Raw genomic sequence first — 27,253 nt, forward strand, 5'->3', positions numbered from 1 at the left:
AGGCCAAACGGAGCCTCGGCATCTCAGCTGCTCTGGGTTGGCCCGACTGAAGTTCAGAATAATTTTGAAAATAAATCTAAGCGAGGTTCTCGAAGACAGGAGCCCGGAAATCCTTCCTTCCTTCAAAAAAAAAAACAAAAACAAAAACCCAGATACAACTCCCCTCATCCCAGCAAGAAATTTTTCTTTTCTCACCTTTGGGGGATTCGCTTCGAGATTTTTTGCTCTCCAAAAGACAGTCGCCGTTGCTACCGGCCACACAGACTTTCCTTTTGCCTAGAACTTCATCTAGAAAGAGAATGAAGCAGACAGAGGGAGAGGAGAGAGAAGAGAAGAGAGAAGGAAAGAGAGGGAAGGGGAGAGAAGGGAAGAAAGCAAGGAGGGAGGGAGGGAAGGGAAGGGAAGGAGAGAGGAAAAGAGAGAGGGGAAGGGGAAGGAGAGGGGAGGGAGGAAGGAAGGAAGGGAGAGGGGAGGGGAAGAAAGCAAGGAAGCAAGGAAAAAGAAAGGAGGAAGGGAGGGAGGAAAAGAGAGGGAAGGGAAAGGAAGGGGAGGGGGAGGGAGGGAGGAAGGAAGGGTGTGAGAGGGAAGGGAAAGGAAGAGGAGAGGAGAGGAGAGGAGAGGAGAGGAGAGGAGAGGAGAGGAGAGGAGAGGAGAGGAGAGGAGAGAGGAGAGAGGAGAGAGGAGAAGAGAAGAGAAGAGAAGAGAAGAGAAGAGAAGAGAAGAGAAGAGAAGAGAAGAGAAGAGAAGAGAAGAGAAGAGAAGAGAAGAGAAGAGAAAAAATTCAGCTGGAAATTCACAATTAAGCACACTGTCCCCCACCACCCCCATCAAAATCTGTGAGGCTTTTCAGGCTTGTAAACACACAAACACACACAGACACACACACAATCCAGCTGAGGAAAGGGGGGGGGCTTCTAGCTGTGAGCATTCGCCTGGCTTTCTCCAGCCCCGCACCAGCCATCCTCCCCTGCGCTGATCTGATCGATGCCAGGGGCTCCCAGCCATAAATTTGCAAAATCTACTTTATTTCCTTACTTAACTGCATCATTTGATCGGCTCCCTTGCGTTTCCCGGGGGGCTTCCTGTGCCCTGATGGAAAACAGCCGGGGTCTGGGTGGGGGTGGGGAGCCTGGAATGGGGGGGGGGGTGAGATAAGGGGAGCAGAAAGGGGAATCTCCTCCCCCCCACCCTAATGGTGTTCAATCCCCCCACCTTTTGTATGTGTGTGTGGGGGGGGTCTCAAACGCCTCCAAATCTACACATTGGACTCTCCTGCCAGCCGGTGCAAAATATATAATACACAATTACACAATTACAGCAACCCCTCACTCCCTCTCCACCTTCCCCATCCCCTTCCCCTTCTTCTCCCACGCACATTAAAAAAAAAATCAATATTCTTCCATAATAATGCCGGGGTGGGAAGCACCATCGAATAAGAACAGGCAAAAAGCATTCGTCCTTGTAGGCATCTAAGCCTCTTCTCATCCAGAGACTCTCCCCCACCTCTTCCCCCCCCCAGCAAAAAGCTTGTGCAAAACAAGCGGTAGGCGTGCAAACCTGGGTACCACCCAGACCCTCTGAGTTCTGCCAAGGTGCTAGTCCTCAAGGTTCCCATAATGAGAGAAACCCGTGGGATAAATAAATGGGCCCGTGGGTTTTAACAGCTGCGTTAGATGCTGTAAAGATTTCCTTGCCTCGCCAACACAACTGCAAGGAAACTGTGTGCAACCAGAGAGGATTTTTAAAATATGCAAATTAGGTTATTTTAAAAAAAATCCCCATCTGCCTCGTTTAATCAGCGTGCAAAGTTAGAGGTTGTGGAATTTAACGGGGCCTGGTGTAGGCTTTATTTATTTTAATTCAGCGTAGATTTCAGGATGGGGTTTTAAATAGAAAACCGCCGCCTGGTTTGTCTACAACCGGTGGCGCCCTCGGTCTTTCAACTTGGGGGGGGGCTTTGGCTCCGGATACAACTGCACCCAGAACAGAGGGGAAACAGCCCCTTTCCCTTACTGCCGAGGAGGATGGGTGCTGTAGTCTGAGGGCACCGAAAGATCAGAGACCGTCAAGGAAAGACGCAGTGGGATTCGGCTGTTTTATTTCTGGTTCCTGGCAAAAACGCCTACCGGGTGCAGCGGATTCATTTAACGAGGTCTTTGCTTAACCACCGCTGGAAAAAAAAAGGTGCAAAAAGAAAAAAAAAGCATGGCTGGCTGAGGAATTCTGGGAGTTGAAGTCCAACGAGTCATTGAGGGGGCATAGTCCCCCACCCCTGAACTACACCCTTCATAAAACCTGGCCAAAGTCTCTACGAAAAGGAACCACGCTGGCTCCCCGCCCAACCCGCACGGGGCCGGCTCTCCAGACGTTCCCCCACCTTCGCCCTCTTTATCCCCTCTGTGGGTCAGAGTGCGAATCCTACGCCAGGCATCACCGGGACGAAGCCGTCACGCCACGGTCTCAACACCTTGCTGCCGAGAGACGGCAGCTTTGCCCGCGGGCGCCCAGGAGTGGCACCCTTGGTGCCCCTGCAATCAAGGGGGCTGCACCCACCCACCCCAGCCCGTGTCGGCCTTTGACAGCCAGACTTAATTCCTCTTTTTTATCCCCTTAATCTGTCATCTTTATCAGGCAGGGGAAGTGCCAAGTGGCGTGCTGGTAGCCCCAGTCCCGATCAATCTCCACATTACGGCTGACAGAATGGTGCTAATAACTTATTGATCGCCTGTTCGCCAAGCCCTGCCGGGGCCGAAGAGGCTGCCATTGATTGGCTGGGGGGGGGGAGGAAAGGCTTCGAACAGTGTCCTCCCCCAGGAGCGACGGCGATAGGGGAGGGGGGGCGCATCAGAGAAGAAAACGGACGACAAATGACTGTGGAGGGCGACAACGGGGAGGAAAGAGAGGATGGGGGGGAAAGAAAGCATAAATGCAATGAACGCGCGGGAAAAGCGGATCTTTGAGCAGGAGATGGAAAAGTCACCACAAGGTGACCTTCTCCTTCCTTTTTTTTGAGAAGGGGGAGGAGAAAAAACTTGCAATTGTTTTTTCCACCCCACCCCCCCTTTAGGGATTTGTGTTGAAATGGTCTCCTGCTTGAGATGCAAGGGGGTCTCTAACCTTTTAGCCTTCCGGAAGGATGTGAAGATCGGTTCCCACCAAGCGTTGAACTACATTTGTGGGCTAAGCTGGGAGGCTGTTTGGCCTGGGGGGAGGGGGCTGAGTGGGTGGGAAGGGCGAACAGTGTTTTTATCACTCCTTTGATTGACGGCTGCAAGCTGTCTAGAATCCCGGAATTTGATGGATGGTCATATAAGGCCTGTAAATGGCTGGCTAAACAGATACAGGAAAGGAGGGAGGGACAGACGAACAGGCGGATGGGTGGAGGGAGGGACAGATAGAACGAGCGGAGGGAGGGAGGGATGAACAGGTGGATGGATGGAGGGATGGACATAAGGATGGAGAGATGGACAAACAGGCAGACGGAGGGAGGGAGAGAGAGATGGACGGAGAGAGGGTGAGAGGGAGGGAAGGATGGAGAGATGGACAAACAGGCAGACAGAGGGGGGAAGGGATGGGCAGCCGGACAGAGGGTGGGGGAAAATGTCCATTTCCCCCCCCAAAAAAAACCTATCTAAACTAAATTATGCCGAGTTTCCTTCTGCTGTTAAAATAACTCAGCTCTTCTGCCGGTTCAGAAAACTTTAAAAATCAAAATCAAAAGGGGGGGGCGCTTTCTCGGGGTCTTCTCTGCCTTGATGGCTCATCCGAGAAAGGGGGGAAATGTGAAATAAAAGAAGCACCCCTGGAAAGAGGAGAAGATGGTGGGGGGGGGGGTCAAGAGCCAGGGGGGTCGCCATACCCCGTTCTTAATTAGTTGGGCATTTTCTGACACCCCCCCAGCAATACAGGAGGGTCAATTAGTTCCCCGATGAGAGGAGTCGCCCAGCATGATGGGAACAAGACAGACCCAATTATTGGGGAACCAGCAGGGACCCCAGTTAATTTATAAGCTGCAGCTGCATCACACGATTTAACTCCTGCACCCGGGCTCCCCTCGGCTTGCCTCTTTGCAAAGCCCCACAAACACGCGTGCCCTTTCCCCCCCCCCCAAAATGGGGAATGGAACTGAAAAGGGAAGGGTGGGGGGAAATCTGTGAGGTGTGGGTACCCCTCAAACCGTCCCCTTTTAATCCTCCAGGCAGAGCAGAGTCTAAATCAGCAGCCAAAGGAAGATCTGGCATTCCAAACAGACAAATCTATATAGCGCATCGATCCCCTTACATTTGCACAAGGCCTAAAACAGGGGAAGACAATGTTTGGGCTGACACAGGCGGTGCACGTTCCGGCCTTCTTCTTTTTTTAAAAAAAAATAAAATATAAAAAATAAAATAAATAAAAAGGAAGAATTTAGCTTTCAAAGGCCAATGTGAGCAGATGTCCATCAGAGAGGGCAAAGTATGCCCTTGGGGGCCTTTTCCACGCTTGTGTGAAATGAAGCAGAAGAGCGAAGACTCAGAGGAACTTGGCCTGACTAATATGCTTATTTTTTTTCTTTCATTTTTTCTTTTTTTTAATAGGAAAAAGGAAATTGCAAGGTTGAATTTCCAGGGTTCGGGCTTGAAATCTTAGTGGTGGAAGGCTCCTGAGAATTGCAGAAAGGAAATAAAAGATGCATCTTTAAAAAAAAAAAAGACCCACCTTAGAACATAAGAGTAAAGGGGTTGGAAGGGACCTTGGAGGTCCTCTAGTCTGACCCCTGCTCCAGCAGGAAAACCTATACAGGAAGTCCTCGACTTCACAACAGTTCGTTCAGTGACTGTTCAAAATTACACAGACACTGAACTTAGGGCCATTTTTCACACTTACGACCGTTTGCAGCATTCCCCGTGGTCACGTCGTCAAAATCAGACACTTAGCAACCAACTCATAGTTATGACGGTTGCAGCGTCCCGAGGATCATGTGACCCCCTTTTTTTGACCTTCCGACAAGCAAAGTCAATGGGGAAGCCAGATTCACTTAACAACCGTGTTACTAACTCCCCAACTGAGTGGCAAGAAAGGTAATAAAATGGGGCACTTAACGGTCTCGCTTAACGACATAAACTTTGGGATCAACAGTGGTCGTAAGGGGAGGACTACCTGTAGCATTTGGACAAGTGGCTGTCCAATCTCTTCTTGAAAAGCTCCAACTGGGCACTGACAACTTCCAGAAGGAAATTTGGACTTAAATGCACCTATAAACAACATCCTCTTGAGGAAGCTAAAATCCAGGAGCCACAATTTGGCCGACGGAGATTCCTATTTTTATTATATCTAGCCAACCCCCGTCATAAGGGATCACCCAAATTTATGGGTAAAAGTTTTTTTTTTCCCAGACAGCACTGAAAGAAGAGACAGGACAGCCATTTGTCTGGAATGGGATAGGATCTCCTGCTTGAGCAGAGGGTTGGACTAGAAGACCTCCAGGGCCCCTTCCAACTCTGTTATTTGTCAACAGGTTGACAAAAAAAAGTCACAAATTGCAGTTATGTGACCAGGAGCGGGGGATTGTATTGTGATAGCTGGAAATACTTTATTTTTTCCTAGGTTGACGTAATTCTGAGTGGTTGTTAAAGGAGGACCCGTCGCAAGTCGAGGACTAACTGTGAAGTTAGTTAGCAATTTTGTAGCGGATGGAACAGAAAGATCCACATTAGCAACTTTAGAAGGGGTGCTCAATTCCGAGCTTTCCTTCCCTGTACCCCCAAGTCATTGCCGGTAGCTTGCTTTCCGAGTGAATTTACCTAACCGGATAGAAAAAATGGGATTTGTCTGACCCAGAAGCGCAAAAGCTTCTCAGGTGCCACCCTGGCGTTCATCCCTTTGTGTATGGCTCTCAATTAAGATTAGCCACAGCCTTATCCCTGCCTGCCAAGACTATTGCCTTACATCTCGTCACCTTACGGGGAATTCTTATGACGAGAAGAAACAGAGGCAGTCAGGTGAAGAAAAAAATAAAACCCGTTCTACTTGGTGCACCTGGAACGGCATGGAAAGAAAACCCCCTCAAATCATGCAATTAACGGGGAATTAAATCATAAAAATGCCAATTTTTTTTTTCATTTTCAGATGGAATTCTTCTATTACATCTCTCCAGATTCCGGCTGCTATCTCTATGCTTCCTTCCTCCTTCTCCTCTGCCCAGAGACCCATAATTCTGTTCCACCTGGCCATTTGAACAACTCTGCAAATTAGACCCAGAGGCTGGTAGGGGTTTTTCTGTTTTGTTTTGTTTTGTTTGTGGGGGGGGAGAGGTCTCCCCGCATTTCTGTACGCTTCTCTTTCACGCATTGCCAATTTCAGATCAGTTATTGTAGGGGGTGGGGGGTGGGCTGTATGATGGATCCCTTCCTTTTACTCCAGAGTAGAGGTAGGGAGGCTTGAAGGAGCAAACCAACATCTGGATGTGTGCCGGTTCTGCTTTCGGAAGCAGAAGCCAGCCCGACGAGCTAAAATATTGAATCGCTGGACTGGAAGGACAGCGTGGATAATTTAATTTAGCCTCCCTCCTCTCCCCCATGTAGATTTTTATGACTCCGTCAATGGCCGCAGCAGCTTTAACTCTACACATCCCTCCTCTCCAGAAATTGCAGTCTTTGAAATGGAAAAGAGATGGGTTTCCTACAAGAGGGCCGAAATTAGGCTGCGAGAATCCCACGAACCACCAGAGGGCAGCCGAGAGCTGGCATTTCCTGTATCTCTCTCTCTCCTGCCCTCTAATGGTGAAGCAGGTTTTCGCAATGCTAGAGAAAAAGCAAATCCCTTCCTGCTGGGTGAGGGAGGGGGGGAGGAGGGTGGTCTTAACCGCACGCTGCCTTACTCCATGATTAAGAGATGCCGGTAATACCTCCAGGTCCCTGGTGGGCCAGGCTGAGTGCGAAACAGCTAAGTGTTGCATCAGAGATCTTAAGAACACCTCAATCATTGACAGCAGCTCCGAGAGAGCAAAATCGATGGAGCAATTAGATTTTATCAGCATCTCTCTCTCTCTCTCTCTCTCTCTCTTCCTCCCTCCCTCCAACCCCCCCCTCTTCTATGCGCTCAGGAGGCAGCATTACGGCTGGGGAGGGGGTGCATTCTGGCCTCATAGACAATTTTCCATTTGCAGGCTGGGGGTATTTTAGGGTGGGGTTGGGTTAAACGATGCCAAAAGCCATTGGAGTCCTTGGCAAGCTGGATGCTTGTGCAATTAGCAGGATGCACTTTTTTACAACCCCAAAACGGAGCACAAAGCTAACCCAGGACTGTGGCTAGAAGGCAGTTTGGCTAGATTCCTGAAAAATAGAGACGCGCCTTGCCTCATGCTGAACCATTATCACTTGAGACTGAGTGCTTCAGATGCTGATGCCATCCCCCCATCGCCAGGGTTTTCCCCTTTTTAAAGTGATGGGTCCCTTTTAGCCCCCCTCCCAAACCCAGAAGAATTTAACTACGGGGGGGAGGAAGAGGCAGGAAGGGGGAAGGATTCTCAATGTATTTGTTTAAAAAAACAAAACACAGGTGGGTGTTCAAAGTTCAAAGGGGGTCTCTCCACCTTCTGGATTAAAGCTCCGTTCCCTCTGCTGGATCCTCAAAAAACTAAAATAGCAGAGGACGTGCATCTAGATACATTTCAGGGTTGGGTAAAGTTTGCCATGGGCACCCAAGAAAGCAAAAACAGACTTTGATCCAGCCTTGAGCAGTTGGCAGGATGTGGTTGGGTCAAAATCTGTTTTATTTACCCGATTTAGGGGGAGGGGGGAGGAAAGAAGGTTGTCCATTCTAGATCAGGCCCGTCTTTCCAAGTTTTCAATTCCTTCTCAACCGCCCAAGCCAATCGCTCCCTCGTTCCTTCCTTCCGGGAGCTGGGAAAAAATATAAAAACTCAAAAAAAAAAAATTTTTTTAAAAAAAACAACTACTAGGATAAACGCATCCTAAACGGACTCGTTTCTGGAATGTATCTCCGGGTCTCTGGGTGACCCGCAGGTTTGTCCAGCTTCATGGGGAAGATGCTGGCCTCGCCGTAGAGCCGAAGGGGGTTGAAGGGCACCGTCGCTTGCCTGCCCCACCCCGTCCCATTTCTCCAGTGGGGAGAAAAAGGCCAACCTTTCCTTCTCCCCCACCCCCAGTTCGCCCCCTAATTCCGCGAGGAGACAAGCTGCACTCTGTTGAAGCTCTGAAAAGGTCAGAACACAGCAGAAGGTGCAAATGAGGGGAGGGGGAGGAAAGAGGGGAGGGAGGGGGCCGGTTGAGCCCTCTGCACGATCCGCTTTTGATTAATGAAATTACACGTCCCCACCAAGCCCTTCGTTCTGCACCACTGCCTGTCAAACTCCCCCCCCCAGGCTCTTCGGCTTCTCCGGCTTCACGGCACACGTTCAAAACACACACACAGGTGGCCGTACCCAGGAGCGGATTTCGACAGCCACATCCCCCTCCCACCCATGCAGTTCATTCTCTCTCTCTTACACGCATACACACACACAGACACACAAACACACCATCACACAAACACACACACACACACACACACACACAGAGCAGACCCCCCCTCCGTATTCCTGTGTGTGTGTGTGTGTGCGCGCGCACCACTTACCTGCTGCTCCCAAGCCGACCTCGACGCTGCTTCTTTTGAACTCGCAGCGGTTCTGCGTCTCGGGCATGCCGAGCTGCCGAGTCTGGTGAAGGTTGGAGAGGAAAGAGGTGAGATCACTGTTTTGGCTGTGAAGGAGAGAGAGAGAGAGAGACAGAGAGAGAGAGAGAGAGAGAGAGAGAGGAGAAAAAGGGCTCACATCAGCATCTAAGGCTTCTCCAGGAGGGGGTCCCCCCCTTAACATTCTCCGCTGCACCCCTCCAGGATTAACTAAGCATTGTAATCTGCAAGTTTCCTTCCCCCCCCCCCCCCGGTCTGCTTTTTTGGACGTCCTTCCTTCGGCACGGGCCTGTTTTTAATTTCGTGGCACAAACCGAACCGTGCATTAAAAAAAAAAAAGGAATAAAGAAGAACGAGCAGGGATTTTGCTTCTAGCTGCAGTGTGGATTGGAGACGGAGATTTATTTTTTATTTTTTTGCTTTTCCAGCCAAGTTTTAGGAAATGGGAATTCTGCAAAGCCTCTTTTCTTCCAGCACTTTTGTGGAGGAAAAATCCACTTGCTGCAAAGGAGCGACTGTGGAATTGTAGGCTGGGGAAGAGCTTCCGGAACGAGAGGGCCCTTCCTTTCCCAAAGATTAAATCGATTAACCCAATTCTCAGAGAGAAACAAACAGAAAAGCGAGGAGGGGAAAAAAAAAAGACACAGGGCTACTTTTTCCAAGCTGCTTCCCCCATCCAACACTCATAGTTTTCCCACAGACCTCACACCCCCCCCCCCCGCCATGCTGCTTGAGGATGATGAGAACCAAAGTCTTAATTGTTTCACCACTTTTGGACGAAGAGGAGAATTCGCAGGACCAAAAAGAGAAAAAAACAACCTGACTCATTTGGAGAGCTAGGGAAACACCGCTGCAGGCCTTATTTATTTATTTATTTATTTATTTATTTATTAAACTGATTTGCCACCCAACTCTCAAAAGACTCTGGGCAGTTGGCAAGCAAACTAAAAATATTTTCTGAAGGACCCTGCGTTTTTTTTGTTTTTTTTTTAAACTCACCGCAGAGGAAGTTTACCCAAACTTGTTTTTCAAAGAGCAAAGGTGATTGCAAAGCGCAGCCCTAGTTAATGATTCGCCCCTGGAATTTGCATTTTGCATTTTCAAAAAAAAACCAACCAACCCACGAGATTCGGTTGTTTAAAGGGAGCCGGCAATTTAAAAATAAAAATAAAAAAATAAAAAATGAAGTGGTTGTACAAATAGTCCAACATGCACAAGAGGAGAAATTGACAGGCATGGTCAGAGCTTAAAAAAATCACATCACACTTCTCCACGCTGTCAATCAAATGGCGCTCCATGCTCCCAAATACACAACACTTATTACGATGTTGATTCATCATTTCAGAATGAAGTAGCGTTTGCTAAAGACCGTCTACAAACAAGAGACTATCCTATCCCTCCCTACAAACTTCCAGGGGAAAGGGGGAAAAAAAAACAGGAAGGCAAGCAGTTCCAATGAGGCATGCTTAGGGTTCTCCACCTTTGCACCCCATGAGATAAATTTGCCAATCCTAGTGAGAAAAAAAATCAAAATCGAAGTTACAAAGCTTGCCAAACCTGAATTAGGACCAGCCCCAATCCCTAGCTAGCCTGCTAAGTTTTCCAGAACCCCTTCATCAGACAAAAGAGGGAAAGAGGCAAGGATTTGTCAATGGAGAATCTTTTGAGCCCCAAAATCCAGCCCCGCAGCCGTCTTAACTCACTTGATCAGACTGAAATGGAAAAAAAAGATAATGAGACTATCTGGAATACCAGCATTTGGAAATACTTTACAAATCCTCCTTTCTAAACAGCACGCCCGCGCACCCACGCACCCGACACAACACACGCAACAAGCACACTGCATCCTGACCGCAGTTTAAAAGTCCAATCTCCCGCATAATCGGTCATCCGCTTGGATGTGAACGTGCATCTTGATGCAAAAAAAATAATAATAATTTTTTACCCCCAAAGCCCAACGCACCTCAAGAAGCCATCTGCGGATTCCCACAGGTATATTCCCTTCGTTAGCCTGCTTCCCCGTTCCCTAACTCACCACCCCCTTTTTTTCCCCCAATCAAAACCTAGGTTGGAGGGTTATTACGTCCCGAATAATTCTCAGGTGAGGCCAGCTTGGTTTATGGATTGATCCTCCTCCCAGAAGGCCACTAATTCTAAAGCTTAGCGTCGCCCAGAAGCACCTTGGAGGTGCATTAGGCAAAAGTGTCTGCAAAGGAGTTTAGAGGATTAATTTGAGGCGATTATGGGTTCCTGCTCCTCGTGCCAATCAATATCCCTGCGTGGCGTGGATGCAGGACAGCTAAAAGCTGTCATCCACTTAATAGGCAAAGGAACGGGGTGGGGTTACATCCTCGTGCATGTGCTAGCCAGTTTAACGCCCATCCGGGTTGAAAATACCCGTGCCCTCATTAAAGAAGAGGGGGTCGAGCTATTCTCCGAAGCCCCTGAAGGCAACGGATGGAAACTGATCGAGGAGAGAAGCAGCCTGGAACTAAGGAGGAATTTCCTGAGGATAATTAATCAGTGGAACAGCTTGCCACCAGAAGTTGTGGGTGCTCCATCACTGGAGGGTTTTTAAGAAGAGATTGGACAGCTGTTTGCCTGAAATGGTGTAGGGTTTCCTGCCTGAGCAGGGGGTGGGACTAGATGACCTCCAAGGTCCCTCCCGACTCTTGCTATTCTGGAGGCAGGTTGTTCTTTTGAGTTGCAAACAGTTGCTTAAGGACTGGTTCAAGTAACAACGCCTGCCCCCACCCAAAAGATACTTACGGTCTGTTTTCAAAGTGTCAACTTCTGCAAATGCCGCGTGTCTCGCACTTACGGCCGTTGGCAGCATCCCGCAACCACGTGAACGTGATTTTTGACTTTTTTTTTTTGAGGGGTTAGGAGGGGCAGTTTCTGACCTTTACTTCGCGTTTCCATCTTCCCCACCCTTTGGGGGGGAAAGGATTGCGGCATATCCCTTACAAACAAGCGTTACTATAAAACCAGTTGTAACTTTTGAGCCAGATCACAGGGTGCCTTGACTTATGACCGTAACGACTTGCGACCAAAATTCCTGGCTCAGTCATGGTTGCAAGCCGAGGACCAGCTGCAAGGAACGGCTTCTAATTTCCACGAAGTCTGCAACAGATTAAGAAGATGAAATGGTGTTCCGCAGAAAGGCGTTTCTGCAAAGCGCCCTTCTTAAAAGCTCATTTTGACCCTCTGCTCAACCTTCACAAGCTTTCTTTAAAGATATGTCCCTGTATGCGTATTCCTACAAACTTTCTCCTTCCTATAAATCTACCTGAGACTTCTTTTGGGCAAGGCTGATGCTGCTTCGGCTTACATCAAGACTTTTGTAGACCACCAGATGTTTGGCTTACAGTTTCCAGATGTGTGTGTGTGGGGGTGTGGGGGTGTTTTTGGCTTGTAGGAATCTGGTTCCAAACAGCCCCAAAAGCACTGAACCGATTAAATTCGGTGGAAGATTTCTCACCCGTTTAAAAATCACTGCTATTTTTTTATTTTGTATGTAAAAACTCAGAAGCATAGAAAAAATAAAAAGCTCATGCACATCACGCACGCACGAAACCGCTAAAAATAGAGCACATCTATGCTGCAGGATGCGTGCAAAAAAAAAAAAAGGTAAAGCTTCAAAATTATAAATTACATGCAAAATCGCAGGTGCTTATTTATTTATATATCATTTAAATGTACGTGACTGTCTTCCTCGCTTAAAGGGTGGAGGCGCTGAAGGCTAACCAGCACAAAAAGACAAAGAATAATACATAGAGAATGTAAACAACAAAAGACACCTAGTCAAACAATAAGCTCCAATGGGATTAATTAATAAATATTAATCAATAGGCACAGGGCAAAAAAAAAAACGTCACTAAAAGTTTGGCCCTAAAGCGCCTAAGTGGGTACATAACTGTGTGGACAACAGAGTGAGAACAAATTTTAAATCAGGTCTGGCAAATCCACTCCATCAAAGCAGGCAGCTTCATCAATCAATCAATCAATCAATCAATCAATCAATCAATCAATTCAACAGACTGATAAGCCTGCAAAGTTTGTGCCAACTTTTCATTGTATAAGCCTCGCTTGGCTGTTTTATCTTTTATTCTCCTGCCTCCCCCCAATGGGAAACGGTCCAAGGGCTCTTGAACTTTCCTGGCAAAGGGGGCTGGGGAGTTTGGCTTGGAGTCCTTTCAGAAGGAACCTCCCCCCACCCCACCCCCTTTGTGTGAATCCCAGTAATTCAAAGCAGAGCCTCGGGATGGGAGGGGCTCCATCTGCAAAGCCCTTTAAACAGAGCAAGGTCAGCGTCTCTCCAGGGGAGGTAAACCCAGGGCTTCTGAGTCAGCCAAAGCAAGGAAGGCGATCCGACAGACAGAAGCTGACAGCTCCTTGATCCATGCGCCCCCCCTCCTCACCCCCCACCCACCTACTCTGTTGCCTTGCACAGCAAAACCTAAGTAATCCTGGGCCGCATGGCTAGTGCCTTGCTTTCCTCCTCCACCCCACCACCTCCAAGGGAAAGGAGAGGAGAGGGAAGGGTGGTAGGTTTAAAAATTTAAAAAAAAACACCACAAACAACCCACAAATTTGGGTCGAGGCTGTTTTGCGCTGCTTTGCAAAGGCGAGCGAGCGTCTAGTCTGCGAGCAGAGATTGCGTGGGGAGGCACATGCATGCTCTGATTTTGAACGTATATGATTGTGTGTGTGTGTGTGTGTGTGTGTGTGTGTGAGAGAGAGAGAGAGAGAGAGAGAGAGAGAGAGAGAGTCGGATCATAAGCATACCGCTTAGCTTAATGACCAAGTTGCCAGTTCAAATTCTGGTGGCTAAAGGAGGGCTCAGAGAGAAAATATCTGCTGTGAACGCTGCATAGGCGTTGGGAAGGGCATCCAGACAGCAAATGCTCAGCTCCATCCGGTCACCCCAACTCTATACCCTGAATTAAGGGATTTGACTGGACGGCCCCTTGTCTGGAAGGGTACTATCAGGTCTTTTGCTTGAGCAGGAGGTTGGACTAGACGACCTCCAGGGTCCCTTCCAGCTCCGTTATTCTGAGCTTTAACACACAGAGTGAGTCTTTCTTGCAGCAAGTAAGGATTTCTTTCCTCCATTTTTTTTTCACAAGAGAACGCCACCCTACACTTAAAAAGGAGAGGCGTGCTTCGAGTTATACTAACACAATAGCCATGTGTGTTGACTTCAAAGCCAGGGGGAAGGACAGGAAGAATTGCCGCAACAGGCCTAAAGAGATGACAATCTTTTCTCCTTTCAGGAAATAGAGATTTGGGGTGGGGGGTGGGGGGGAGAATAGAAGCTGTTTCAGTTCTACTAAGGTTTGGTGCCAAGCAGGGGGAAGAGACCACCTTGTTCCTAATTAAGATTTTATTTTTTCATCAAGGACGACAGAGACACTGACCCCCCAAGGAGGGGCTAAGAGGGTTACAAGAACAACAAACAAGGAAATGGAGAGAGGCAGATAAAAAATAAAATAAAATAAGGGGAGGGGAGGGGAAGGGGAGGCAGATTAAGGATCACCCACCCCTTCGAAAAGGGAAGACATGAAAACACTGCCAAGCAAGGCCATGGCTCCCACTACTACCAGGTTCAGGATAAAAATGGAGGCAAAGATTAAACTCTTATTATGGGGAGGGGGGGTCTTTCTCCCTCCCCCTTTTTTTTAGTTCCCCTACTTCTCCTTTTATCTTCCTCTGTCTGAATGTTGCAGAAACCAGGATATTCCAGCCCGTTTCAGAAACGAGTCCGATCGTTAAGTGCCGTCGTGATCTCACTTCGCTTTTCTTTAACGACCGAGTTGCCGTTGTGGTCATTAAATGGGGACTGTCTGTATTCCCGCTCTAGGCAGCCCCGTGTTTTCACTTACAAACCGTTGCAGCATCCCCCATAAATTCGGGGGTTGCAGAGTCCCGGGGGTCATGTGATCCCCTTTTTGTGACCTTCTGACAAGCAAAGTCAAATGGGGGGGGGGCAGATTCGCTTAACGACCGTGTGATTCGCTTAACAACTGTGGCAACAAAGGTAGTAAAAATGGGGCAAAACTCAACAACTGTCTTGCTTAAAATGGAAATTTTCGGCTCAGTTTTGATCATAAATTGAGGACTGCCCGGGAGAGGGGCGGGGGAAAAAAGCCATTATTTCCCCAAAAAAATGGGCACCCACTTTCCAAAGGGCCTCTCGGACGAATGTAAAACCTTGTTTAATGATCAAAACTGTTTCCCCCTGAAAGATTCAACATCAAAGCCTTCGAGATTGGCATCCCACCCATATTTTTTTTGTCTGTGTGTGCCCAGTGGGGATAACCACCCGCCCGCCCGCTCGTCCCTTGGGAACGGTTGCCGTCCACAGCGCTGGATAATTAAACACCCCTCTTTAAACAAATGAATAGGTAAGAAATAAAATTAAATCCCAATTATCTTCTATCTCCTTTCCCGTGTGCAGCTTTGCATATTCCTTCCCCCAGCCCGGCAAAGCTGAAACCCATCTCTCTACCACCCCACCACACACACACACACACACACACACACACTCTGCATTTTTCAAGTTTCTATGGCGTTATCTCCAATTAGATTTCCGAGACGAATCCGCGCCTCGCTGTAGCGGGTTATTCATTCAATTGAAATCAAATTACTAATAATTTGCAAGCTATCAGGCACCCTGGGCTGCCTTGTGGAGGTGGGTTAAGTGGGGGGGGGGGGGCAAAGAGGTTTCCTTTATAAATTACTAATAATTAAAAGAGAGGAGGAGGCAGGCAGGGGACCTTCCAAGCAAGCGATGGGGCATCGCCTTTCATTTTAACCTTCTCAGCTGCTTTTCCTCTTACGCACAATCGAAGGAGAAGAGTTTTTAATAAGGTCACCCAGATGGGTCCTTCACCCTCATAGCTCAGCGTTCCTCCTCCGAGCTCGGGGGACAGACAGAGCAGGAGGACAAGGGTGGGAAAAAAACAAGATCTGCTAAGAAAACAGCCTGGCTTGGAGTAACGTCATCATCCTTACAGTTGGGGGGGGGAAACACCAGGAATTCAGGAAGTGAACAAGAATACCGCAGAAGGCTTAATGTTTATAAGGAGGCATCTCCTCCTGCTTCCCAACTGCTGATGGATCCAGTTCTGCGCCTTTGAGGTGGCACAACGCAATCTAAAGATACCGATTTTAGACGCTTTTCAAGCTGAAGAACGGGATAAGGGTTACGGAAAGCCAGGAAGAAAAAAAAAACAAGGCACCTCAAGAAGGGTTTCTGAAAGCCACAGCACCACAGGTCCTGCTAGGACTTGAGCGGTTCCACAAAAGGGATCAAAAAAAGAAGGTGCACTCAAAAACCAGCCACGTTTCCAACACGACGGCTTTCCTTCTGGATTGTGAGGTCCACAACTTTGTTCGAACAGGTTTCCAAGTCCTGAAAAACTTGGGGGGAACTCTTTCCTAAATCACACCCTTCCATTGTGACCTTCATTACTGACCAAGATTGTCTACCGATCTGGAAAATTCAGCCATATCCCTGGAAACCACTATCAATCGTGGTTGGTCCAAGAAGGCTCAAAGCCAGGGGGTTCTTCAAACCTGGCCCTTTGAGGACATGTGGACTTCAACTCCCAGAATTCCTCAGCGAGGCCCCTGGCTGAGCAATTCTGGGAGTTGAAGTCCACAAGTCCTCAAAGGGCCAGGTTTGAAGACCCCTGCTCAAAGCTAAAATTGTTTCCCAGATATTGAGAAGACGTTGAGTAAAGATGATCTACACGTAATACTTCCTCCTAGCAGAGCAGAGAGAGAGAGAGAGTGGGAGATAAATCCAGTCTCCCAACTGTTCACCAGATCCTCAAATGTTATGTTTCTTGTTTGGTTTTAATTCTGGTTCTAGGCTGGCTCTGGAGGAGCGTGCAGGGATACAGAACATGCCCGTGGCACCTTGCCACGTGTGGCTTCGTTCAGACCACAGGCCGGGAAATTCCAGCCCAACATCAGGTACCGATTTTGTCAGGGACCCAAAGAGCTGGCAACCTCTCGTTTTTAATCCGCTCTTTTGGCTCCAGTGCTCGCTCACTGCTCCCTTCCCCGTTTTCTGAACCCACGTCCTTGCCTCAGGACCTCCTGGCACCCGTCTCTTTTGGCAGTTTCTACCCACGTAGCCTCGGTGCCAGCCTGGCCAACGTTGTTACTAGCATATGCAACATCTCCCACACTTACAGCAATGGGAGTTTTTTTTTCCGTGGGCTTACTGGAATGATTGCCCCCCAAAACTGTTTTTAAAAGGTGACAGGGGTCGCCCATCAAAACCTTGGAGTGTTATCTAGATGGGGCTTAGCCCACTCTTTTATCAACATTGAGGTCGCAGCTCTGTTTGTTTTTTCAAGAAGAGATCTGTACAGGCAGTCCTCGACTTACAACCGTTCAAAGTTACAACGGCACTGAGAAATAAGTGACTTATTTTTCGCAGGCTCAGGCGATCCAAAATTCAGATGCTTAGCAACCGTCTCATATTTATGACGGTTGCAGGGTCCCTGGAGGGGGGTTGCACAAGGGACCCCCTTGTGCGACCTTCTGACACGCCAAGTCAATGGGGAAGGCAGGTTGCAAAGGCGGGGGGGGGGGGGGGGGAAGAAAGAAAGAAAAAAGAACACCCACATACCTTCTTTTCATGATACTAAAATGCAAATCTTCTTCTTCTTTGACATGAGGGTGGTGCCCGTTGATCTTCTCGACCTCCTTGAGGTTGTCGCTGTGTGAGAAAAGAGTCTGGGGCTCCTTTTTCGGGGTCCGAGAGGGCGGCAAGGGAATTGTTCTCTTCTCCGCCAAGCGTCCACGATTCTGGAAAATTGGGAAAAGGTAAAGAAAAATGTCAGAACTCCATCAAGAAAAGAACTCTCAAAGGATGGCAATGTGAATATATATATATATATATATATATATATATATATATATATATATATATATATATATATATATATATATATATATATATATATACACACACATATACATATATATATATGTATGTATATATATATTTCTTTAACAGGTTTATATTGAGAACTCTGAAGAGGGAGACAGCAGTAGAGGAACGGTGGTGCGGAGGGAGGAGGAATAAAACAGGCACCGAAGGAATTAAGCAATGATGTTACCCAATCTTATAGGCTTTTAAGATGCCGCCCTTGACAATATTTTGCACAATCTTGCACTGGGTGTTTTGGCTACGTCTCTCGGAATCTCCTCTGCTGCTGCTGCTGTTTCAGGTGAGAGGTTTAATGCCTACCAGATCAGCTCCAGAGATAGGCTATCTTACAAACCGCCATTTATCATTGCAACTAGAGACAACCAAGTTGCCGGTTGCCGGCAACTGCGAGGCTTTTGTCTAGTGAGGAGCCACAAAGGGATGGGCCCATCAGCTCCTCAAAAGCATTTAATCATGTCCTTTATTTCCCTATTCCTTTCCTTTCTTCCCTTTTTGTAGAAAAATAAAGAAGTAAAAAAGCCAAGTACAGTGGCTGCATCGAATCTTGAGCTGGAAAAGTCTACCCACAGTCCATATCTCTCTCTATCTCTCTCTCTCTCTCTCCCTCCCTCCCCTCCCTCTCTCTCCATCCATCCATTCATATTTTCCTTCCTTCCTTCTCCCTCTATCTATCCATTCTTTCCTTCCTTCCCTCTATCCATTCGCTCCTTTCTCTCTCTCTCTCTCTCTCTTTTCTCTCTCTCTCTCTAATGAGTTTTGACAAATTATGGATTTTTTAAAATAAAAAAAATCCTTCCACAAAATGACAATCCAGAAGAGAAAGGAAACGACGACATTCTCTCTTGAAATTGGGAGTCAAAAACATCTTACATTTGAACGATTAAAACTTCTCCAGCAAAGCCCCAGCCCTCCCCCCCAAATCATATTATTTTGCAGTGCACCATTGGGGTTGGGGGAGGGGGGAGAGGAAGGAAGCCTTGAGATTTGAAAACAAGGGGAGGGGGCGGAAACCTTAAGAAAGTTCTCAAAGGAGGTTGAGAGATATCTGCGCTCGGCTTGGGAGACAGAACAAGTGCCAGAAAGTGGAGGATAATTCCTCCCAGTAGGACCGTGATGAGCTTTTAATTGATCCCAGAGACACGGCAGCCTTGGATAAATCAGGATTTGCAACGTGTTGGGGGGGGGGGAGGAGGAACTGGAGAGAAAAAACTCAGGAAGCGGAAGAGATGGAAAGGATGGGGTGTTTAACTGTGCAGGGACACCATCTTTCAATATTTGGGGAGGGAGGGAGGGAAAAAAGAGATGAGGGAGGGAGGGAGGGAGGGAAGGAAGAAAGGAAAGGAGATATAAAGAGGGAGGGACATTCAAACAGGATGGATGGACGGATGGCTTATTCAAAGAGGAAGAAAAGAATGAAGGATAAATGAAAGGAATGAAAGTTGAAAGGAAGAGGGGGAGTGAGGGAGTGCTGAAGAGGATGGAAGGAAGGACAAATGGAAGGAATGAAAGATAAAAGGGAGAGAGGGAGGGAGGAACATTCAAGGAAGATGGATGATGGATGGATGGATGGATGGATGGGACATTCAAAGAGGAAGGACGGAAGGATAAATAGAAGAAATGAAAGATAAAAGGGAGGGAGGAACATTCAAAGATGGAAGGAAGGAAGGAAGGAAGGAAGGAAGGAAGGAAGGAAGGAAGGAAGGAAGGAAGGAAGGAAGGAAAGAAAATGGAGAGAGAGAGAAAGGAAGTAGAATGATCATAACTATCCCATTTAGCAACCGTTCAAAATTACAGCAGCATTGAAAAAAGTGCCTTACCACCACCCCCCTTGCTCACACCCACTGCCTCAGCATCCTCATGGTCACAGGATCAAAAAAATAAATAAAGCAATTGGCCAGCTGTTTTAAGACACTTTTCTGTTTGTCTTGAGATCAAGTAAACAAGGCAGAGAAACAGAAAACCCACAAGCACAGAGGCGCAGCTAACCTAGAGAACACACTCCAGGCAGAATGATCAAAATCCAACATACTTGCACACATATATAGATAAATACACACAGGAAAAGCAGTGCTAAAAATATCCTCCATCTGCAGGGGGGGGAGAGAGAGAAACAGCTTTTTTTTTCCTTCCGCCATGCATGCATTTCACTCCATTTGAGATTGCACACTCGCACAGGCCTGCCCGCCCAGGAGTTCCTGGTTGTTTTATTTTTCAGGTTAACAAGCCTGTTTCAAAACTCTTGCTCCTTTAAGAGGGCCAGGAGCGGAGCGTAAAACAAAAGGAAAAAATTGCAAAATTAGAAAGGAAGAACTGAGCACAGATGGAAACCAATGCAAATGGATGCTCCAAAATTCAAACAAATATCAGAATTCTCCTGAACAAACCTCACTGAATCCCAAAGATGCTTTTTTTCAGGAGGCGACTGGACTTTCTTGTTTTTCTTGGAAGATGTTTTGCTTCTGATCCAAGAAGCTTCTTCAGCTCTGACGGGATGGTGGGGAATGAAGAGCTGAAGACGCTCCTTGGATGGGATGGGATGGGATGGGATGGGATGGAATGGGATGGAATAGAATGGAATGGAATGGAATGGAATAGAATAGAATAGAATAGAATAGAATAGAATAGAATAGAATAGAATAGAATAGAATAGAATAGAATAGAATAGAATAGAATAGAATAGAATAGAATAGAATAGAATAGAATAGAATAGAATAGAATAGAATAGAATAGAATAGAATAGAATAGAACAGAAGGAAAAGAATAGAATAGAATAGAATAGAATAGAATAGAATAGAATAGAATAGAATAGAATAGAATAGAATAGAATAGAATAGAATAGAATAGAATAATAGGAGGAATGAAGAATAGAATAGAATAGAATAGAATAGAATAGAATAGAATAGAATAGAATAGAATAGAATAGAATAGAATAGAATAGAATAGAATAGAATAGAATAGAATAATAGAAGGAATGAAGAATAGAATAGAATAGAATAGAATAGAATAGAATAGAATAGAATAGAATAGAATAGAATAGAATAGAATTAGAATAGAATAGAATAGAATAGAATAGAATAGAATAGAATAGAATAGAATAATAGAAGGAATGAAAAATAGAATAGAATAGAAATAGAATAGAATAGAATAGAATAGAATAGAATAGAATAGAATAGAATAGAATAGAATAGAATAGAATAGAATAGAATAGAATAGAATAGAATAGAGTAGGGTGGCTGGATGGAGTCACCGAAGCAGTAGGCGTGAGCTTAAATGGACTCCAGAAGATGGTAGAGGACAGGAAGGCCTGGAGGAACATTGTCCATAGGGTCGCGATGGGTCGGACACGACTTCGCAGCTAACAACAACAAAGAGTAGAGTAGAGTAGAGTAGAGTAGAGTAGAGTAGAGTAGAGTAGAGTAGAGTAGAGTAGAATAGAATAGAATAGAATAGAATAGAATAGAATAGAATAGAATAGAATAGAAGATGGAAGGGACCTTGGAGGTCTTCTAGTCCAACCCCCTGCTCAAGCAGGAGATCCTATACCCTTTCCGATAGGTGGCTGTCCAAGGTTCTCCTGCTTGAGCAGGGGGTTGGACTAGAAGACCTTTAAGTTCCCTTCCAGCTCTATTCTGATTGATGTAAATAGTCCACAATTGTTAGTTAAGAAGTTGCTAAGGTAAAAAGGCAGCGCAGAATAGATATCCAGTCAAGCCACTCGTGCTATCTTACGCCACACCCTCCTCAGAGGAGGAGATAGATACCCTCTTAACTGCAGCCTTCCTGTTATCGGCTGAGGCGGGCTAGTTGTTTACATTGTCAGCATTCCTGTCCATCATTCAGACAAGTCTCTACCAAGTCAGCTTGGATTCTTCTTCAGGCGTGCAACATGTCACTCATCACTTGACCGCAGGAGCACATAACACTTGTGGCACATGAGAACTTCCGTCTGTAATCAAACTAGCCAAAGGTAGCTCTTGAAATCTGTCAGGCCTTCAAGCAGCTGCTGAATATTCTACATCTTAAAACACAGAACGGCAAAGAGTCGGAAGGGACCTTGGAGGTCTTCTAGTCCAACCCCCTGCTCCAGCAGGAGACCCTCTACCATGTCTCTTCTTGAAAGCCTCCAGCGACGGAGCACCCTCAACTTCTGAAGCCAAGCCGTTCCCCTGGTTTATTCTTCTCCCTGTCAGGAAGTTTCTCCTTAGTTCCAGGTTGCTTCTCTCCTCGGTTAGTTTCCATCCGTCGCTTCTTGGCCTGCCTTCAGGCGCTTTGGAGAATAGGTGGACCCCCTCTTTTGGGGGGGGCAGCCCCTCAAATATTGGAAGACTATCATGTCCCCCCTAGTCCTTCTCTTCATTAAACTAGACAGACCCAATTCCAGCAACCATTCTTCATATCTTTAAGCTCCAAGGCCCGCAATCATCCTTGTTGCTCTTCTCTACACTCTTTCCAGAGACTTAACCTTCTTCTCAAAGAAATCTTTAGGATGTATTCTGGGAAAGCCTTTTCCGAGAGAAAAACCCTCCAGCGGTTGTCAACAAGCGAACACTTTTAACTGCTGGACTATACGGACAAAATTAGCCCGGAATAGATGCACAAAACTAATACGCATAAAGTTAATCACACGCATAAAATGAAACCTTGAGTCATCTTGGGGTAGGAGGAAATGCCAAGGAATCAAATTTGGGAAGTACGGCTTGAAAACCTATTTTCCAAGTGCCCAAACTCTGCAACCAGACAACTGCTTAAGAGGAAACCATATTTCCAGAAAGCTACATCTAAGCTATGCCGTGCAGAACAGGAAACAGTATTCGGAAGTTGGTGCCTTTAGAAACGGCAAAACTTTCAGTTAAGAAAATATTTCTTCTCGACACGGAACAACATTCATAACAGCAGGCTGGCCTTGAGCTTCTTCCTCAACCCAGTTCCTGACAGCGAGGGTTTAATTTAAAGCAGGGGGATACCAATTCCATTTTCCGCAGTTTTCTTCCAAAATCAGGCACCCAACGGTCCAAACTTGGGGGCTGTTTTTGTGGCTTTTCAAGAGGCAACCGGTCTTCGTATGTTTTAAGTCTCCAGGCCGTCGCTCCTCTCTGCACTTTTTCCAAAGGCTCAACGTCTTTTTTTTTCTTTTTTTTTTACAATGCGGTGACCAAAAAAACTTCAGCAATAAAAGCTGGTTTTGACATGTTTGGAAAACCTTCTGGAAACCAGACGGTTCGCAAATACAGTCACTTCTATTCTCTGTTAGTCTAATTATTCAAACTTTTTGAGCAAGAAAGGTTTATATATATAATATATAATATTATATAATACATATATATAAAAATTTCATCATGGCTTCCCTACTTTCGGCTGGTGGCAGAGTGTGGATGGGAAGATCAGAGTTTCCCCTGCCCGCTGTTCAAAAGCAGAGGACAGCAGCTGCAGCTAAGATAAGGCAGAATTTAGAAAGCCCCCCCCCCTCCGAAAACCTTTAATTCCGTAGCTAATTTCGCTTCTCACGCTATCCCCGGCTGTATTGCAAAGGACGAAGCTTCAAAAGCATCCGAGCTTCTCCGAAGAAAGGAAGGTCTAAAATGAAACACCCCCAAAAAAAGATTGCTCTTAGCCCAAATGAGAAGTAGACAAGGGTAAGTCTTACAGTCCTTGACTTACAAACATCCATTTAACCGTGATTCAGAAACTACAACTTAGCCGGGGGGGGGGGGGGAAAGCAGCTGATGCTTTCACGCAAAGCCACATACTGTATATCCAGGTTTGGCAATCGTTTGGCAATCGGTGGTTTCTTGAATGAGTCACGTGGGGTTGCATTCACACAACGCTTCTCCGAGCTGCCACCGCCGCACCACGCGGTGGCCGCACATTCTCCACTTATGGCCATCCCAGCCCGCTTCCGACCCCCGCAATTCAAATAGTAAAAGCCGGCTTCGTTTAATGTCCAGGGTGATTGACTTAACAACTGCATTTAGTGCATTTAATAAGGGTGGCAAAAATGGTTGCAAAAACAAGTCCGTGATTGCTCATTTAACAACTGCATCACTTAGCAACCAAAATTCCCCATTGTAAGTCAAGGTCCACGCAAGCCTCAGCAACGGGTCCCTTGTTCTATGCAGCCCACTTGAACCAGGGGTCTTCAAACTTGGCCCTTTTATGACTTGTGGACTTCAACTCCCAGAATTCCTCAGCCAGGCTGAGGAATTCTGGGAGTTGAAGTCCACAAGTCCTAAAAGGGCCAGGTTTGAAGAGCCCTAAGGTCCTGAGCCATCAACCAACCTTTTTTTTGCAAGCTGTATTCACGCAAACCATCCCCCAAACTAAACCAAGGTGGACCCTGATCCGATCTCAAACTCCTGTTTTTTTTTGGTGGGGGGGTCTTTTAACCCACCGGCAGTTTGGCCTCTACAGTCAACACAGCTGTTTGCAATTTCGGCCCCTGCAAATCACTTGCAAAGCAGCTCCTTGGAGTAGTCTCAATTCCTACACCAAACGGAGACAGGAAAAGCCCTGGCCTTTTGCTCAAGTGTCTTTTAACAGGTGCAGGAAGCCATATTCCATATTTAGGGCAGACTGACGATGTCTGGACCTTCAGAGTTTGGCACAAAGTCCAGCGGGGCTGCGGAGGGAAGAGGGAAAAGGCAGAAGGAATTTAGCTGAAGGAACAAAAAGCTGGGCGAGTGGCCAGTCCCAAAGTTTTAATATCGTATCTAGCGAGTCCTTGGCTTACAATATAGTCGGGTTGGTGGCCGTCCAAGGTTATGCTGAAAAAGAGAGACTTATGAGCCTTTTTTCATACTTACGACCGTTGCGGCGTCCCCAGGGTCACGTGATCTAAATCCAGACACTTGGCGGCTGACTCGTACTTACGACGGTTGCAGTGTGTCCCGGGGGATCACGTGATCCCCTTTTTGCGACCTTCTGACAAAGGAAGCCCAGATGCACTTAACCATCGTGTGACTTAACGTAACCACTGGGGCAAGGAAGGTCGTAAAATGGGGCAAACCCCACTTAACAACCGTCTCGTTTAGCAACAGCAATGTTCAGCTCAATTGCGGTCGTAAGTCAGTACAGGCAGTCCTGAAGTTATGGCCCTAATTTAGCCTGGAATTATAGTCGTTGCTGAAGGAAAGTAAACTCTTTTTTTCTTTTTTTGCTCTGAATCTTTTACAAAACCGATTTCACCCCAAAACCCCCTTCCACCTCTTCCAAAAATCAATTCCTTCCCTCTCCAGACGGTTGTGATTTCATGTGTTCTGTTACTCCAACCCAATTTTTTTATGGCAGCCTGTCAAAAAACCGCCAAGGCGGGGAAGAAAACAAGCAAGAAATGAGATGAAGCGGAATCTATCCCCGAAAACCTCAAAAGCTCTTTTGTTCCAGTCGAGTGCCGAAAAAAATGAAAGAGAGGAGTGGGGAGGGGGGCTGGCTGGCAGGGGGGGGGGGAGAGAGAGAGGCCTAAAGCTTCACTCGCCCCACTGGAGCCCAGCAAACTTCTGAAATGGCTTGAAGAATATCTCACTTCTCTTCTTTAAATGCAGAGGGATCCAAGGAAGTAGCTTCGTTTAGAAAAACACCGACGGGAAATGCACCTCTTTGAACCACTTCCCGCGTACGACAATCAGAAGAGAAGTGGAAGGGACCTTGGAGGTCTTCTAGTCCAACCCCCTGCTCAAGCAGGAAAACCTACACCATTTGACAGGCGGCTGTCCAGTCCTCAAGGGATGAAGCACCCACAACTTCTGGTGGCAGGCTGTTCCGCCGGTTAATTGTTCCTCGCTGTTAGGAAGTTTCTCTCCTTAATTCCAGGTTGCTTCTCTCCTTGACTAGTTTCCATCCGTTGCTTCTTGTCCTGCCTTCGGGTGCTTTGGAGAATAGCTTGACTCCCTCTTCTTTGGGGCAGCCCCTCAAATACTGGAAGACTGCTATCACATTGCTCCTATTTCTTCTTTTCTCCAGAATAGCCATCCATACCCAGTTCCTGCAACCGTTCTCCATATGTGTTAAAGTCTCCAGGCCTTTAATCATCCTAGTTGCCCTTCTCTGCCCTTTTTCCAAAGCCCCAACTTCTTTTTTGTAACGTGGCGACCAAAACTGGATGTTGCATTCCAGGTGAGCATCTCTAGAGCAAGCCACCTTTGCTTGTGAGAATTGTCCCTGCCTCTCCCCAATTTCCAGCAGGAAGTAAACCTTGCTTAATCAAGGCTCCGTTTTGAATTAGCGGCAAGCTAATTCAAGGTTATCTAATTCTTCCGTCACAATTGCTCCTGATGCCCGTTACCTTAGCAACGGACCAGAAAGTCATCTTCGCAGATCCAGAGTTGTCACCCTTCTGGATACCTATCCAGATTTTGCAAGGAGATCATTTTCAAAGTTGCCACAAACGTTTTGCTATTAAAAGTAAAACTCATGTTTTTACTAAGCACGTATGCACCCAAACTCCAATAGCCAGAAAAGTCATGAAAATGGGGCAAAACTCACCTAGCAACATAAATGTGGGGCTCAATTGCGGTGGTAGGTCAAGGACAGCCTATAGACTACTACTTAATCAAACGTGGTCATAAGGGCCCTCTCAGAACAGGCCCAGCCAATTCACACATGATGAGCAGGTGATTGGGGAAAAAAAAAGGGCAAGAATGGGCGAGAAATTGCATTGCTGTCCAAAATAAAGAAATAAAACCGCTCTGACATCTGTTGTGTAGCTAAGGGGCTTGCCAAGTTGGGAAGCAGGAGAATACAATTTGCCCACTGCAGAATGAAGTAACAGAACCCCAAAAACAATTTGCAAAAAAAAACAACACAAACCACCCATGCATGCATGCATGCATGCATATAATACATACATACTTTACAGTCGGACAGATGGACATCCGAGCCTTAGCCGCTGGTGAATAAGCACACACCAGAGGTTTGAACACAGCCAACCTGTCAGGTGTCCCACTGCAACACACACACACACACACACACACACACGTCCTCCAAAAGCGGCTGTCACCAATTAAAAACCCTCGTTTCGTGGCCTGGAGCGCTGGAGACAGCCCCAGGCGGTTTTAATGACATCTCTAAATAATTTTGACAGCAAAATTACTTATCTCCACTCACCCTTAGTCTGCCCTTGACACATTGCTAACAAGACGGAGGCTGCCTCTTCCTGCCCTTCCTTCCCGTGTATTAAATTTATTTCCCTTCCCACTTTCTCCCCTTTCGCCCCCCCCCCCCCAGACGGTCTTTAACCAAATGGCCCAAATGTCGGTTTGTTTTCGGCGAGTCCGAGACCCATTTTTCACCTGGGCAATGGAATGGCCAGGAACCACTAAAGGCAAAAGAAAAAGAAAAAGTGGCTCCATTTTTAAAAATCCAGGTAGTCCTCAACTTACGACAGTTCGTTTAGTGACCGGTTGAAGCTACAACATCCCTGGAGAAAGGGACCTATGACTGTTTTTCACACTTACGACCAATGCAGCATCCCCAGGGTCATACGATCAAAATTCAGGCAGCACCTGGCAACTGACTCGTATTTGTGACGGTTGCTGAGTCCCGGGATCACGTGATCCCCTTTTGCGACCTTCTGCTAAGGAAAGTCAATGGGGAAGCCAGATTCACTTAACAACC

At 46.8% G+C, this 27,253-nt stretch overlaps 1 protein-coding gene across 3 annotated transcripts in view; it reads right to left on the reverse strand.

Moving 5' to 3' along the window:
- The window catches only part of SAMD11 (sterile alpha motif domain containing 11), a gene marked incomplete at its 5' end in the record, with an annotated part of 64,020 nt that overhangs the window by 26,926 nt on the left and 9,841 nt on the right, over window positions 1-27,253 (reverse strand). For all 3 annotated transcript variants that reach the window (XM_081341079.1, XM_081341081.1, XM_081341080.1), the window contains 3 exons: window positions 196-288; window positions 8,617-8,741; window positions 17,321-17,499. In XM_081341079.1, the coding sequence (XP_081197205.1) occupies window positions 196-288; window positions 8,617-8,741; window positions 17,321-17,499 (397 nt within the window). The remainder of the gene's footprint in view (window positions 1-195; window positions 289-8,616; window positions 8,742-17,320; window positions 17,500-27,253) is intronic.

The sequence above is a fragment of the Vipera berus genome, assembly GCF_964194415.1.
Source record: "Vipera berus genome assembly, chromosome: 17".
In the NCBI taxonomy this organism is placed as follows: Eukaryota; Metazoa; Chordata; class Lepidosauria; order Squamata; family Viperidae; genus Vipera; species Vipera berus.